General features: G+C 39.8%; 1 protein-coding gene across 1 annotated transcript in view; it reads left to right on the top strand.

The window, feature by feature from the left end:
• The window catches only part of LOC149006026 (GTP-binding protein ERG-like), a 48,574-nt gene that overhangs the window by 27,057 nt on the left and 3,752 nt on the right, over positions 1 to 17,765 (top strand). Inside the window, exon 3 of the mRNA XM_089169602.1 lies at positions 12,807 to 12,955. Coding sequence (XP_089025728.1) covers positions 12,807 to 12,955 — 149 coding nt within the window. The remainder of the gene's footprint in view (positions 1 to 12,806; positions 12,956 to 17,765) is intronic.

Consider the following 17,765-nt stretch of genomic DNA (forward strand, 5'->3'; position numbering starts at 1 on the left):
ATGGGGGAAGGAAGAGTAGAAAAGATAGGTTTTGAGTTATATAAAAGTTTATGTGAGAGCCATTGCTCTTGGGTAGCCGTAGGAGTCACCTACTGCTGGTAGAATGTATTGTTTCTTATTCAACTTTTATTCAAAGTCCCTTTTTTCTTCTTGAGTTATTCCACCTTGTTAAGTAGCCTCATGCAGAGGTACCTAACAGAAATTCATGAAGGAAACTGTGGAGGTCATATAGGAGCCAGAGCCTTAGCAGACGAGGTAATAAGGCAAGGATACTACTGGCCCACACTACAAGAAGATTCGGAAGCTCATGTCAGCAAATGTGACAAGTGCCAGGAGCACGCCAACATACCTCATGCCCCCGCAATGCCTCTAACATCAACCATCTCTCCGATTCCCTTCGCCAGGTGGGGGATAGACTTGGTAGGAAAACTACCAAAGGCCACAGAAGCCAGAGAATACCTAGTGGTGGCAATCTATTACTTTACTAAATGGGTGGAGGCTGAAGCACTGGCATCCATTAATATCGACCAGATGAATAAATTCGTCACACAAAATATCATGTATCGGTATGGTATCCCAAAAATCATTGTCACCGACCACGGTAAACAGTTCGAAAATGCTGAATTCGAACGATTCTGTAAAGAGCAAGGCATAAAACATCGTTGGTCCTCTGTAGCATATCCACAAAGTAATGGTCAAGTAGAAGTTACTAATAAATCAATGCTTGAAGGATTGAAGAAAAGATTGGACCAGTCTAAAGGCAGATGGGTAGAAGAGTTACCTAAAGTATTCTGGTCTTATCAAACTATTGCCAAAACGACCACCGGCGAATCTCCATTCTGACTAGCTTATGGAGTCGAAGCTCGGATTCCCGTAGAGGTTAAGGTCGGATCTATCAGGGAAGAAGAATTCAATGAAGAAGCAAACATCGAAGGAATGAGGGCAAACATAGACTTCATTGAGGAAGTCAGAGATAAGGCACAATATCGTTTGGAAGAATACCAAAGACGCATTGCAACACATTACAATGCAAGGGTTAAACTGCGACAATATCTCCCTGGAGATCTAGTCCTTCGTAAATCATCTGCTTCCGATCCGACAAATCAAGGAAAGCTTGCTCCAAACTAGGAAGGACCGTACATTGTAGTACAACAAGTTGCCCCGGGAGCATACAAGCTGCGAGATCCAGAGACCGGGCAACTAATACCCCGGGCTTGGAATTCAAACAACTTGAGGAAATACTATCAATAGTATAAAATCCTCAACAAATCTTGAAATTTTTCAGTTTTTTCTTTTAGTTTAGATATTCACACAGTAGTCCGTGATTCAGACATTATGAATTTTTCTCCCATTGAATAAAGTTCTTGAAGTTTCAACATATCATCACGGCTCAAGCTAGAATACCTAGCTAGGATGATCAAGGGAGTACCAACAGAAGTTAAAATCATAAACCGACCTACTAAGGTCGGGAAGAAAAGCCCTAAGCAATTTAGGCACCAAAGCCCTAAGTCACATAGGCACAAAAAGACCTAAGTCACTTAGGCCACCGACCTACTAAGGTCGGGAAGAAAAGCCCTAAGCAATTTAGGCACCAAAGCCCTAAGTCACTTAGGCATAAAAAGACCTAAGTCACTTAGGCCACCGACCTACTAAGGTCGGGAAGAAAAGCCCTAAGCAATTTAGGCACCAAAGCCCTAAGCAACTTAGGCACAAAAAGACCTAAGCCACTTAGGCCACCTGCCTAAAACTGTCGGGAAGAAAAGCCCTAAGCAACTTAGGCACAAAAAGCCCTAAGCAACTTAGGCACAAAAAGCCCTAAGTCACTTAGGCACAAAAAGACCTAAGCCACTTAGGTCACCGACCTACTAAGGTCGGGAAGAAAAGCCCTAAGCAACTTAGGCACAAAAAGCCCTAAGTCACTTAGGCACAAAAAGACCTAAGCCACTTAGGCCACCGACCTACTAAGGTCGGGAAGAAAAGCCCTAAGCAACTTAGGCACAAAAAGCCCTAAGCAACTTAGGCACAAAAAGCCCTAAGTCACTTAGGCACAAAAAAAGATTTAACTCTTTACAAACAATCAAGCTATTATGTTCGAAAAGACAAAAGCATTGATCAAATTGAGAAATCTTTAATAAACTGCTTCATTCCGAACAAGCAGAGATCACAAATAGAGAAAGATAGAAAATAAAGTAAAGGCCAAAAAGGCCATACATACAAAAAAGACTTTGACAGAACAAAGCTCTAAAGCTTCTCTTCTGTTTTCTGAGCTGCTTTGCCTTTTGAGGAAGAGGTGTCCGAACTACCAGCCTCAGGCAAGGGATCCCAGTTTTCCAGAAAATCAACTACTTCAACCTCTTGAGGCTTGGGAAACCTTGGTAGATCAGCACACCAGGCAGGTCGGGGAATCTTGAGATCGTCATAGATTCTAGGATCAATCAAGTTCTGAAATCTCTCTAAATCTAAATCCTTGAAAGTTGCAATAAGGCCTTGGTAGGTATGACGCCGAGCATAGATATATTCTGGCGCAGCTACCTTGGTCATAAATTTCCTACAGCCAGCTGTCTTGACCCACCTTTTTATAACTTCAATACGAGCTGGTGGGGGATATCTTCAAATACGCAAGGGAGCTTTCTCCTCAACGACCTTCATCAATTTAGCAACTTGATGATCCGAGCTCTCTAACTTAGCTCGGAGACTGGAAATCTCAGCCTCCTTACCGACCAAGGATCCTTGCATTTCTTCCAAGGATGTCTGAAGAGAGGTTTTCTCAAGCTCCACAGCTTCATTCCTCCCCTTTAGCGCAGCCACCTCACTGAGAAGCTCGGCCTCCCGAGCAATCAAGGCACTGTTGTTGGACTGTCAGCTCCTCTTCCAACCTCTTGTTGCGCTGATTGGCTTCCTGAAGAGCATAATAGTCTTGCCGAGCAGAGTCAATGCTTTGACCCAGAGATTGGACCAAAGCACAAGCCATCCTGCACACAAAAAGGCGAGGAGTTTACAAATGAAATAAAGAAAAGTAACCTTCGATACAAGAAGGAAATATCCATACCTCACGAGTATCTCGTGCGCTTGCAGACGACCAAAACTTTGAAGGTATTCAAAGTTGGATGGAAGGATAGCTCCACCAAGCCACTCATTGTCAACTCTAGACATCAAGGGAGACTCACCCCGGAATACCGAAGAGTTTCCATCCAACCGACCAGTTTGGTAGAAGAATATTGGTGGAGCCCGAGGAGCCTGAAGCCCTGACCTCAGCTGGAACCTCTTGACCAAAAACATCCTCACCTAAAAAGGGGTGAGGATCAGAATGACCCGAGCTCTTCTTACTGGCCACTTTCTTTGTTGGTCGGGGAGGGAAGTCGGAAGGGTTATCTTTCCGAACATGGGAAGATGACTTATCTTTAGCAGCAGTCTTCTTATCCTTAGATGGAGAAGCCTGATCAGCTCGTACTTTGTCTGGCTTGGTCGGATGCTTTGCCTCCACCTCCAACATAGTAACTGCAGCATCAGCAAGATCATCCTCACCGATCAACACTGCATCACCTACCGAGTAAGTTAACTTGGCAAAATATAAATGAATTAAAGCAAAAAGCAAAAGCATACATCTTCCCGGTCAAGAAACCCCAAAGATGAAGAATATTGGGATATTTCGGACAAAATCCATTCACAGCAAGCAAGTTCCGATCTTCAGTAGGGATCATCCGAATACGATCCCTTGCTTCCTGCTCGGATGATGAAAGGGGAGGAGGAATATTTGAACCTTCCCTAGGATTTTTTGGCCAAGAGGTCGGAAAATCGGAGGAGGGAGGGCGAACAAAGAAGTATCTAGACCTCCAACCCTTAGTATTTGAGGGAAGGGTTCCTGTCCCAACAAAGTTACCCTCCCATCCAGACTGAAGAGCAGTTCGTTTGGAAAGATAGAACCAACGACTTTGCTCCTGTTTCTTATGCATAAAAAATTGAACGAACAAATTTAAGGTCGGAGTCACACCGACCTCCTTCTGTTTACAAAAGCCCCAAAAACAAACTATGTTACGCCAACTATTTGGCGCTAACATCCTTGGACACATCCCAAATTGATTAAGAGTATCTACAAAGACTGGGTGCACGGGAAGCCTAAAACCACTGACAAAGGCATCCTCATACACAACAAACTCCCCCAAATGAGGTCGGTGAGCCCGATCATAGGAAGCAGGGACTCTAAGCACAAAATTATCTGGGATGGAATAACGAGCTCAAATGAGTTCCAAATCACTCTCCGTCAGCTCGGAAGGATAAAAGCTTGGACCTGAACTACTTGGATCGAAATCTATATGTTCGGAGGTCCTAGGACGACTTCTTTCAAAAGCAAGTTCGGAGGGAGAAAGATTTGTCAGCCATCTTAGCCTGTTTTTGTTAAACCGACCACGAATACTTAAAGTCCTAAACTCCTCATCACTAAGCAAGTTTGGATGAACACTAGGAGACAAGGAAGGGTCAACAGAGGTATCACTCTTAGTATCACTATACCCCGAAGAGGAAGCCTCACTGCCCCCAGGTCGAACAGTCTCATTCTCAGAAGACGAATGACCAGAAGAAGTCATTAGAGGGTCTAAAAGCTCTCTTTTTAACACCCATCACTAAGTGAAAGCTACGGTTACAATGGCTTAAAGGGAAGAAATGAAAAGTAGAGTTCAAAGAAAAGAAAAAAGAAAAATACTCTCAGACGATAACACCAAATAAAGAGCAAAGTGGATGAAAATGACCAGGAGAGAAAGACGAACTTACTTGTGAGAAGAATCGAAGAGAGAGCTTCTCGGAAGGTCGAGAAGAAGCTTTAGAAAAATCTGCAACTTTCGTCTTCTCCACAGACACAACAGTAACACAGTAAAAAAGTGAAATGGCTTAGGGAAGCACAGATTTATATACTTCCTAAAAAATCCAAATCTAATGGATGACAAAGGAAAGGCATAAAAAGCTCCTAATCTAATGGCTTTAAAGGCTTCTGCATCCAACGATCACGTACAAAGTCTCTTCTAAAGGATTCCAATCTAAAGGCTGCTGATTAAATAACAAAGCCGGTTGGAATTCCAGCATTTTTGAAAATAGAAATGTCATTATGAAAGGCCATAAAGACAGGGCCATGTGTTAGGAGCACGATGACCTCAGAGAACGTGCGCCGTCTTTGCCAGTTATTGTGGCGCAGTTAATTGTCAGGTGACGTCAGCCTTAAAATCAACCTACAAATATGCAAAGTTATCGTGGTCGGATTTCCTGAGCTTCATCACCAAAATTCGAGCTTAAAAAGTCTCCACAATCTGAACAGCCTGAGGACCGGATTCCGAAGACTGGGGGGCTTATGATAAGGAAAGAATAAATAAGCTTAAACCAGTTCGGTTTGAGCCTAGTCCGACCTAGATCGAAATCAAACCAGTTTGGTTTGAACCTGGCCCGACTAGATTGGATCAAGATAAACGGACCAAGTCAAGGTCGGTCGAATAAGTACAAAGGCTGAATAACAAGGTAAATCTGAATAAGATTCTAGCTAAGGAGACAACATTCAGTCAAGACTCTACTACTCGTGTTTGAGTAGGACTCAATGACTAAGATTCAGATCGCAACGTAATTAAGGTTTGAGTCCCAATCAAACTCATATTTAGAAAAGCTATAAAAAGGTATGAGAACACAAGAGAAAGGTACATTGAATAAAACGATCACTATTCGTATTATTATTGTTCATTACTTTCTTGCCTTCCTTAGTCGGATTCCTAACTAGATGTCGGAGGTGAAAACTCGACCTCCACGGTCGAGCTCATCCTTGCAGGTTCAACCGGCTGAAGGGACGAACAGGATTGTGCAGCAACATATAGTATGGGTGAAATCTTTGGATTTCACCTCATACCCATAAATCTACAGATTCATGTTTTTAGTGTAATAAGGGGAATCCCTAGATTTCATGAATCTAGGAATTCACACAACCAAACGGGTATTAATCTCCCATTTGTGAATCCTGAGATTTCAAATCTCTGGATTCATGTAACCAAACAGGTCCTTAATCCTTTACATTGTTAGAATATCACTTTCTATATTACTTTAGGTTTCTGTTTTGGTTAATTTCTATTTTGGTTACTTTGTATTTTTCTTATTGCTTCGTTGACAAGGAATCTCCCTAGGATAGTGTCCCTTTTAGTAGATTTTGGAGATTCTGTGCAAAAGGTAATTTTTCTTTTTGCTGTAACTCAGTTTAAGAAACTTTCATAAACTAAGACTTGATTTTACATTATAAATAAAGTTCCAGGGAAGAGCCAAACATACATGCAAGCTCTCTCCCCCTTCTCTTCTTCTTCAGTTGTCTTCTATTCTTCTTCGTCTTTCTGAATTTTCTTTCAATCTCTAGGCTGACTGCAGGTGCTGAAATTTTAACGAACATCAAAGAGAATGAAAAAAAAAAAAAAAAAAAAAAAAAAAAATTTTTTGGGGGAATGGCTTATTGATCCATGATCTCAAGCCCTTTATTTATAATTAAGTGGAAAGTAGAATATTACAAGGAATAGAATTCTATATGAATACAAACTCTAACTTAACTCCTATACAAACTCTTATTAGACTCCTAATAGATTCCAACACTCCCCCTCAAGTTGAGGCATAGATATTACTCATGCCTAACTTGCCTACAATAGGAAGGAAATCTCTTTCTTTCAATCCCTTAGTGAAAACATCTGCTAATTGGTCTTCAGATCTTACAAAAGGCATGCAGATAAGCCCTTGTTCCAACTTTCCTTTGACAAAAAACCTGTCAATTTCAATGTGCTTAGTTCGATCATGTTGCCTTTGGATTATTAGCAATACTAATAGCAGCCTTGTTGTCACAATATAACATCATGGGGTTTGGAACTTGGACTCCAATATCTTGCAGCAAGCCTTTCAACCATAGTAGCTCACAAACTCCACGAACCATAGCCCTATATTCAGCTTCAGTACTAGATAAAGCTACCACATTCTGTTTCTTACTTCTCCAAGTAACTAGATTTCCTCCAATAAAGGTATAACAACCTGAAATTGACTTTACGTACGGAGATCCAGCCCGATCTGCATCGGTGTATGCTTCTACTTTTAGATTATCGGTGGGTGACAAAAGTATTCCTTTTCCAGGAGTTCCCTTCAAATACCTGTAGTATTCGATAACAGACCTTCATATGAGCTAAATATGGATCATGCATGAATTGACTCACTATACCTACAACATAAGCAATGTCATGCGGCCCGGTGTGAGACAAGTAGATAAGCTTCCCTACCAGCCTTTGGTATCTTCCTTTGTCCACTTGGTTCTCCCTCTTTTTCTTTAAGTTTAGCTCCAGCTTCAATAGGGGTATCAACTACTTTACACCCCAACATTCCCACTTCTGATAATAGATCTAGGACATACTTTCTTTGGGATAGGAATATACCTTTATTTGATCGAGCCACCTCAATCCCTAGGAAATCTTGTAACTTCCCTAGATCTTTAATTTCAAACTCTTTGCCAAGATAGTCCTTCAACTTTTGAATTTCTTCACCATCATTCCCTGTGATGACAATATCGTCTACATAGACAATGAGAAGTGTGATGTTAGTACTTGACTTCTTGACAAATAGTGTATGATCAGCATTGCTTTGCTTGTACCCAATAGAAGTCATTGCCTTCTGAAGGCGTCCAAACCAGCATCTAGGAGACTGTTTTAACCCATATATTGACCTCTTCAACCGACAGACTTTCCCTGCCCGTATTGTCATCGGAAAAACCATGTGGGATTTCCATATAGACCTCTTCTCGCTAACTCCCCATGTAAGAAGGCATTCTTTACGTCTAGTTGGTGCAAGTTCCAGTGTTTGTTCACAGCTACGGACACAACGAGAACTCGACGGTATTTAGTTTCGCAACCGGGGCAAAGGTCTCCGATAATCAATCCCATAGGTCCGGGTAAACCCCCTTTGCAACTAGTCTAGCTTTCAACTTGTTGATCGATCCATCCATATTTTGTTTAACCACAAATACCCATTTGCAGCCCACTTTGTTTTTTTTCGGAGGAAGTGTAACCAGCTCCCAAGTGTCATTTTTCTTCATTGCTCTGCATTTCCTCTACCATAGCTTCCTTCCATCTCTTATCGGCATAGGCTTCTGCCAACTTTTAGGAACGGATACGGATGACGAGAGAGGATATAAAAGCACGGTAGGAGTCGGACAAAGAGTTATAAGAAACATATTTAGCTATGGGATGTTGAGTACAAGATCCGACCCCTTTTCTAACAAATAGGAAGATCGAAGAAGATACCTCGGTAGGAATCCGATTACGGAGCGGGGAGACCGAAGTGGTAACGTATCCCCTTTCTCCACCTGCTTTAGCCGGTTGTATTTCTTCCTCCGATAAGTCTGCACCTCTTTATTTTGGTCAATCCGGTTTTGAAAGACCCCAACCGGTGTGTCTCACAGAGTGGTCTCCCCCTTGGCTAGGTTCTTCACATGGTTCGAGAAATTGAAGGGGGAGGATTAGAGTCCTCGGGTATCTTGGCCGAAGTCTCCCCACAGTCGGGAAACTCTTCCGGGACTCTTAAGTTGTGTTGGTGTGTGAAAGGAAGATCTAGAGTCGGAAAGAACACCTCTCCTCTAGGACTCTCCCCCCTGGAGAGGTGTATAGTAAGGGCAAAACTCATGAAAAAGTACATCCATGGATACAATGGTTTTCTTGGAGGGAGGATGATAACATTTGTACCCTTTTCGAGTAGCGAGAATACCCCAAAAATATGCAGCGTAGGCTGCGGGGAGCCAACTTACTCTGGTGGGCTGTGATTCTGGCATAACACACGCATCCAAAAACCTTTGGAGAAATAACAAAAGAAGAGGCTCCTTGAAGAATCTCATTAGGACATTTAAAACCAAGTATCCTCTGGGCATCCTATTCATAAGGTAAGAAGCGATGAGAATAGCATCACTCCAAGATCTTGGTCAGGTACATTCATAGCAATCATAATAGAACGGGCTATCTCTAAGAGATGTCGATTCTTCCTTTCGGCCACCCCATTTTGGGCAGCCGTATCAACGCAACTAGTCTGATGTATTATGCCGTCGTCGAGAGATATCTTTGAAATTCACCATCAATATACTACTGTGCCATTGTCACTGCGAAGGATCTTCACGGTGGCATTGAACTGAGTTTTAATCATATTATGAAAATCACGAAAACATCGGAAAACTTCATTTTTTTGTTTTAAAAGATAAATCCATGTAGAACGAGAGTGACAATCAATAAAAGTAACAAAGTACCTATGGCCAGTGATAGACACACGTCGGCAGGGACCCCACACATCAGTATGAATTAACATAAAAGGAATATTTTTTCTATTATGAAGAGAAGGTAAATAAGTAGAACGAGTTTGCTTCGCAAAAATGCAGGCTTCACAAAAAAAATCATCCTCATTACAAGAAGAAACTAAATCAGGAAATATTTTCTTAAGAGTTCCTAGAGGGGGGTGACCTAGCCTACGGTGCCACTGATGAAGGTCTGATATTACCGAATGGACTTGATTAGAAGATGTAGTCGGAGAGCGAAGTAGATCCTTCAATCGGCTTGAGCAAATAAAGTCCATTGTCTAGTTTACCACGTCCAATCTCCTTCCCCGTTACCAGATCCTGAAAGACACAATAAGATGGGAAAAATGTCACTTTACAATTTAAGTCATGTGTAAGACTGCTGATAGAGAGCAAGTTAGTAGAGAAAGAGGGAACATGTAAAACTTTAGACAAAGACAGGGGATGGAGAATGTTGAATGGTCCCTTTTCCAACGAATGGAAGAATAGGAGCCATCAAGCAATTCGAACTTTATCCTTTCCGGGAAGTTGGAGCATATTGTAAGAAAAAAGAGGATAAACCTGTCATATGATCGTGGCTCCGGTATCAATAATCCAAGGAGTAGAAACCGAAGAAACTTGGAAGCTTGTAAAAGTTTTACCCGAAGTAGCAAGGTAGGAGTTGGTTTGATTAGTAGAGGAAGCAGTGGTAGAGGCTGTACCGCGCAGTAGAAGATTGCGAGAATACGTCGCAAAGAAGTTAACTCCTCCTGCGAGAGACCAACATCTACGAGAGGGTGCTTGTGGAAAGCTGTCTCGAGAGATATGAGCTTTCGATTTTCCTTTTTTTTGTGCTCTTTTTTTCTCAAAATCAGCAGGCTTCCCATGGAGTTTCCAACAATTTTCCTTAGTATGATAGGGTTTGTGACAGTGCTCACACTTGACAATCTCCTTAGCCGGATCAGATTTAGTGCGAACAGATCGGAAAGCTGATTTCTCCAAAATAGGAGTATGAAGCATGGCTAATCGACGACTTTCCTCACACCGAACAAGAGCATAAGACCGTTCTAGTGTAGGAAAGGGAGAACGACTTAAGACTTGTACTCTGATCTGATCGTACTCCACGTTCAAACCTGCCAAGAAGTCATATACTCGAATCTTATCAATGTGCTTCTTATAAGTCGCCACATCATCTGGATTAGTGGGGTGATAATCCCCATAATGATCCAACTCTTGCCAAAGAGATCGCAACTCAAAGATAATAGTGGGCCACAATCGGTTCCTTTTGGGTAGTCTCATGAAGCTTCTTTCGTAGCTCATAAACCTCGTGCATCATTCCCCAACTGTCCATATGTTTCAGTAGTAGCCTTCCAGATTTGGGCAGCAGTATCAAGTAATAGATATCCACGGGCAATATTTGGAATCATGGAATTCAAGAGAAATGACATAATAAGAGAGTCATTCGAGATCCATTTTTCCTGGGAAACGCCTTTGTGGTAGAAGGTTTGATAGTGGTGCCCGTAATGTATCCAACAAGTCCTCTTCCAGCAATAGTTAAGTAAGCAGATCGTGACCAAATCAAATAATTTGTCCCATCAAATCTTACCGAAAGAGGATGAAAATTTGGGTAATGTTCAGGGCCGGTGGGAGCAGTAGTACCATCGATAGTTGCCATGTTGAAAAAATTGTCTGCAGTTCTTCAGTCACCTTGTGAAAAAAAACTAAAACGTCGCACAATGCAATACCCAAACAATGATATGATCAAATCTCCTTTTTCCCTTTTTTTCCCTTTTTTTTTTTTTTTTTTTTTTTTTTTTTCTAACAGAATAGTAGATTAGAAGAAAAATTATAATAATATGGTTCAGCCAAATATGTAATGGTTTGGTTTGGTTTGGTAAATTTGGTTTTAAAATATGATCTAAATTTGGTTTGGGAATTTGGAAAAAAAACCAAATCTGGTTCGGCCAAAGAGAATTAGGGAACAAATTATGGCTCAATGGGTTTTTTTGAAGGGCCAGCTTAACAAGGGAGACGGGATATAGAAAGGGTTACCTGGTTCGATGGTAGAGGCTGTGATCAGAATCGGAAGTAAAGGTGAAGGCGATGGTGGCTTCTCTTCTTCTCTTTCTTCTCTTCTTCTTTCCTTTTCTTCTTGGTCGAGCCCACTGTAGTGCAGAGAAAGAAATTGGTTGCGATGGATTTGTGAGGGTTTGCAATCGATGCAAACTCTAGCTGAAGCAGCAGCAGCAGCAGCCACACCTGTGATTCTAATCGCAAGAAGCAGCAGCAGGTTGTGGTTCTTCTTCTCTTCTTCTTTCCCTTTTTTTTCTCTGATCTTCGAGGTGGAACTGAAACAATAGTGCAGCGGTGCGATGGGTTTGAAAAGGAAAAAAAATTCTGCCAAACGATGGTTGCAGAATTAGGTTGTAGAAGAACAAGAAAAAACTGCGAAGGGTTTTGGAGAAAAAAGGTAATCTGCTGTGGGTTAATGGGTTTGAAGAAATAGAAAAAATAGAAGAACAACCTAATCGAATTTAGGCTCTGATGCCATGTAGAAATACAATGTTTGGCAGAATGGCTTATTGATCCATGATCTCAAGCCCTTTATTTATAATTAAGTGGAAAGTAGAATATTACAAGGAATAGAATTCTATATGAATACAAACTCTAACTTAACTCCTATACAAACTCTTATTAGACTCCTAATAGATTCCAAAAAAAAAAAAAAAAAAAAAAAAAAAAAAAAAAAATATTAAAAGAATTCTTTTTTTTTTTTTTTTTTTTCTTACTATCTTTCTTTCTTTTTTTTTTTCTTTTTGGGTTTTTTTTTTTATTTTCATACCCCCTCCCTTATTTTATTTTTCTCTCTTCTTATTTTATAAACAAACTCTTTTTTTTTTTTTTTTTATTATTTATAAAATAAAAAACCCCCCCCCCCACCCCCATTTTTTTTTTTTTTATATAATAAAATAAAAATATTTTTTAAAAAAAAAAAATTTTTTTTTATTTATACCCACCTTTTTTTTTTTTTTTTTTAAAACTAATTTTTTTTTTTTTTTTTTTTTTTTTATAATTTTTTTTTTTTTTTTATTTTTTTATGTGTTGTTTTTTTTGTTTTTTTGTTTTGGTTGGGGGTTTTGTTTTTTTTTTTTTTTTTTTTGGGGTTTTTTCCTGTTCAAATCCAACCCGTTAAGTGGGCCTATGGTGCATTCCACTACCCAAGATGTAGGTGGGTAGTTTGCTTGGTCCTTTGGTCCCTCAACTGAACGTCCTATCAGGTTTTGAGTTCTGGCTTCTTGTTGCCTGTTGCAAAAGTTAATACATTTGCTTCCAATTATGTTCACTGTATTTGTAATGTGGAAAAGATATCTGGTATATGTTTCATTTATTGAATCTGCATTTGATGCACATATGTCTTTAAATGTTATCCAACTTGTGGTCTTTTTACTTTCTTGGCCGGTTTATGTTCTACTGATACAATGTACTGATGTCTTTTGAACAGTGTTTCTTTGATACTCCAGGACTAATGTTGGATAGCCGTGGTTACCCTTGTAAAACTGATGCAAGAGTTCGTGCACAAAGTAGTTGGAGCTCGATTAACCTTTATGATGTGTTAATGGTTATTTTTGATGTCCATAGGCATCTTTCCAAGTGAGTAACTTTTCTCAATTGACCTATCATATGTTCTCTCTATGTTTTTCATTTTCTACCAAGCTTGTAATGGAGAAAAAGTTCGTAAATATAATTTGTGCATATGCACCTTAAGTAGGATTCGATGAAAGTCTAAAGCTAGAATTTTGGGAATATGGATGGATTGATGCAAGGAATTCGTCAAGAGAAAAGATTATCATAGGAGGTGATCTAAATGGACATATTGAGAAAGATTAAAGAGGCTTTAAGAGTGTACATGGAGGATATAGTTTTGGAGAGAGGAATAAGGAAGGGATCTCAATTTTGGATTTTTCTGTTGCTTTGAATCTATCTATTGTAAATACTTACTTCAAAAAGAGAGAGGAGCATTGAATTACCTTCAAAAGTGGACATCATAAAAGCCAAATAGATTTCTTCCTAACTAGAAGGACTAATAGATTGTTGTGCAAGGATTGTAAGGTGATACCAGGGGAAAACTTAATTGCATAACTTAGACTTGTGGTCTTGGATATGTGCCTAACCCCAAAAACTCATAAAAGGTGCAAGGTTAACTATCCTAGGATAAGATGGTGGAACTTGAAAGGAGAGTGTTTGAAGTCCTTCGCTAATGAAGTAGTCAAACATGGAAAGTGGGATTTTAAGGAAGACACTAATGCAATGTGGAATGAGATGGCTATGTGTATCAAGAGGGTGGCTAAAGATGTCCTAGGTGAATCAAAAGGAAAGCTTCATTCTTATAGAGAGACTTGGTGGTGGGATAGTGAGGTTCAAGCTGCCATTAGGAATAAGAAAGCTAGTTTTAAGACATGGCAAAGAACTAAGGATGTTGAGGATCTTCAAAGGTATAGGTTGGATAGAAATGAAGCTAAGAAAATTGTGGGAAAAGCAAGGGAAAAGAAATATGAAGAGTTATACAGTAAGTTGCGCACGAAGGAAGGGAAAAAAAATCTATTTATAAGATAGCTAAGAATCTAAGATGAGGGATAAGAAGAGTAGAGATCTCGTCCATGTTAGATGTTTTAAAAATGGAGATGGTAAAGTACTAGTATGTGATGAAGACATTAAGAAAAGATGGAAAATCTATTCTCTAGTCTACTAAATGAGAATACTTCAAACACCTATGATTCGCACAATTACACCATCCACCAAGGCACCAATTTTCAAACTTATTTACGGAGAATTTTGATGTCCGAAGTAAAAGAAGCACTAAGGAGGATGAAACTCGGCAAGACACAAGGTCCTGATGAAATCCCAATAGAAGTTTGGTAGAGCTTAAGAATCCATGGACTAGTTTGGTTGATTAAGTTGTTTAATAAGATTACGAGTAGAGGGAAAATGCCAGATGAATGGAAGAGAAGCATCGTGGTTCCAATTCACAAAAATAAAGGAGATATTCAAAGCTGTAAATTGTAATAACTATAGGGGCATTAAACTGATGAACCATACTATGGAATTATGGGAGAGTAATTGAAACCTGTTTGAGACACTTAACTACAATTACAAAGAACCAGTTTGGGTTTATGCCGGGAAGATCTACAACAGAGACTATTTACCTAATTAGGAGACTTAGGGAAAGGTATAGAGAGTGTAGTAAAGACCTTTATATGGTATTTATTAACCTAGAAAAAGCGTATGATAGAGTTCCTAGAGCGTTAATTTAGGAAGTACTAGAGAAAAGAAGTGTTGCAAGTAAATATGTAGACATAGTTAAGGATATGTATGGTGACAAGTGTAGGAATAGTGAGGGGACAAAGTAATGAATTCCCAATGACAGTTGGGACTACATCAATGATCAACTTTAAGCCCATATCTATTTGCACTTGTAATGGATGAATTAACCAAAGACATTCAAGATGAGGTCCCTGGTGTATGCTTTTTGCTGATGATATTGTGTTGATAGATGAGACTCAAGTGGTGATGAATACCGAATTAGAATCATGGATAGCAACTTTGGAATCAAGAGGCTTTAAACTAAGTAGAACGGAGACATAATATCTAGTTTGTAACTTTAGTCATGATCAGGCAAACGATGAGGTGGTGATACTGGACGATAAGGAGATTCCTTAGAGTGATTGTTTTAGGTACCTAGGTTCAATCATAAATAAAAGAGGTGATATAGAGGATGATATTTCCCAAAGAATTAAAATAGGGTGGATGAAGTGGAGAGGAACGTCCGGGCCTTCGGGGTCTTGTGTGATTGACATATTCCATTAAAGCTTAAAGGAAAATTTTAAAGGACCGTTGTTCGACCATCTATGATGTATAGTGCAGAGTGTTGGGCTGTTAAAAAGAATCATATGGATAAACTCAGTGTAACAGAAATGAGGATGCTAAGATGGACGAGTGGCAAAACTAGAAAGGATAAGATAAGGAATGATCATATTAGAGTTGGTTTGGGAGTTGCTCCTATAAGTGATAAGCTTCGAGAAAGTTGTTTGAGGTGGCATGACCACGTTCAACAGAGACCTATAAAAGCCCCTGTACAGAGAAGTGATATAATCCATATTGAAGGGACTAGAAGAGCTAGGGGTACACCTAAGATAACCTTAAGAAAAGTAGTGAGAAAGGATATGCATAGCTTAGGCCTTGTATCTAGCATGACCTCAAACATAATTGATTGGAAGGCAAAAATCCACGTAGCCGACTCCATTTAGTTGGGACAAGGTTTGTTGTTGTTGAACTTGAATCTAAACTCCTGATCAGGTTACAGATAGTTTTAGGAAAAAATGGTTGGCAGTGAATATTTATTCTTAAGATGCAAGGTTAGCGGAATGGTTGAGAACCTCACCTCTCAGTGGAGAGGTTGTGGGTTCAATCCTTGTCGGTGGCATATGTAATATCCCCATGCCCAGTTTCCCTATATAAATAAAGCGACTTTGTTACCCCCCCCCCCCAAAAAAAAAAAAAAAAAAATCCAAGAAAGCTCTCCTAATTATGTATATTTCATTCTTGTGTTACTGACCATTTTGTTGGAGTTTAGACTTCTTTGTAAATTGTAAATCATTATTTGGGAAGTAATAAAATAAAACTACCCTGGAGGAGCAAACAAATATCGAAGAGACTCTCCAGAGAACCAAATCTTTGCCAAATGCATTTACTTGCTTCAGAAGATCAAATACCCTAGTGGCTTAGGATTAGTATAGAGAAACGATGCCAAAATCCCCTTTTAACTTATGATGGGGTTGGTTTTGAAACTAATTCAAGTTGTGGGACCTGAAATTGCTTCTTCTATTGAACATAAATTGGGAGCAGCGAAAGAGATTTTTCAAACTTCATAAAACAGAGACAGAATAATCTGAATGCAAGAGCAATTAGAGAAGTTAATGTGGTAGGAATGAAGATGGCTGCATCCAAAGTGGGAGTGGGTGCGGAGCTTCAGCTGCGGTGACATTCTAAACCGCTGAGGCGGCCAAGAGCATGACAATCACCAGCGAAGAGTCTCATCTTCAAAGCATCCGTTTCTATCTACTTGTCTTGGTGAGACTGAGCAATAGAGACTCTTTACAATTCCTCTTAAAGGACTGAGGAGAGGAATTGCAGAGAGCACTAGAGAGGAAGCAGGATAGGTGTGGGGTAAGATCATGACCTTCAATTGGCATGAATCTTGTGCGCCTGTTGGCCATGTTCGTGGTGTTGAGGAACAGCTGAACAAGTGAGAGAAAGAAGAAGTAATCTTATAAAATCTACACATTTATAATTTTACCCTCATAATATCACGTGGGTTTTAAACCCTTTGCAAAAAGAGTTGAAAACCAAAGTAAGAAACAGATCTCTATCTATTTTCAGTTTTGTATTTTCTTCAGTCCTTTTTAAATAGAAATGGGTCCCATAAATGGTACCAAACACAGTTGAAAACGATTCCTTGGGTAAAAATAAAAAAGAAAACTCATGCCAAACAGAGCTTAAGAGTCCTTGTATGTTTGCTTTCTAAGTTGAGTCCAAGTAGAAGTCCTAGTTTGATTTACTTTCCAATGTTGAGTCCTAGCATAAGCCCTTCATATAAATTGTAAGGCTATAAATATCCCCCATTGCTTGTAAATGAATCAGCTTTGATGATTAATTAAATTTGATTGAAGGAAGATATTGCGTGGAGTTGTGGGTTTCCAAGGGAGGAAACCTGCGACTGCTTTGTGTTTCAGATTTTGCTGCAAATTTTTAATCTCTCTCTCCTCAGCAAGTATTCTAACACCCTGCCCCTACCCTTCTTCTCTCCCAACCCATTGCAGCCTCTTTCTCCTCCTCCCTAACTTGTGCTCACTTCTCCCCCTCCCACATCCCAATTTCTTTAGGAATTATTGCCCCTTCCATTCCCTAACACTCCACCCTAGAAGCATCCCTATTCATCCCCCAGAACCATAACCCCAATTCCCATATCACACTCGTGCTTTTCTATTTTTCTGGAGTTTTCATGGAATTTTCGGACTTCAATAGGGACCAAATTGCAAGGTCAAATCTACGGCAGTCTAATTGTTGGATCTGTCCCAAACCTTAGGAACCTTATTCCCCCAACCGTAGTGACCTTTCCTCTCAATTTCAGCCCAATCGGACCAACCCAACCCTAGAGTAGACCTTACTTCCTTTGCTGTTCTAAATCCCCAAAACCCAAGAAGCCCTTATTTCTAAAAAGAAACTTAATCTTCGTAAACCCTAGACCTGAAATTTTAAGTCTGAATTTAAAATACAGCAAGGTTCAGATTTAAGATTCATCAAACCCTAGCTTCTAAACCATACCCGATTCTTGTTTACCCTATCCCCAACCCTAGAATCAATCAAGTGAAACCCTAATTTTACTTCTGGTTCACTTGGATTG

This window comes from Hakea prostrata, chromosome 9 (assembly GCF_041222555.1).
Source record: "Hakea prostrata isolate BN-2017 chromosome 9, UWA_Hpros_2, whole genome shotgun sequence".
Taxonomy (NCBI): domain Eukaryota; kingdom Viridiplantae; phylum Streptophyta; class Magnoliopsida; order Proteales; family Proteaceae; genus Hakea; species Hakea prostrata.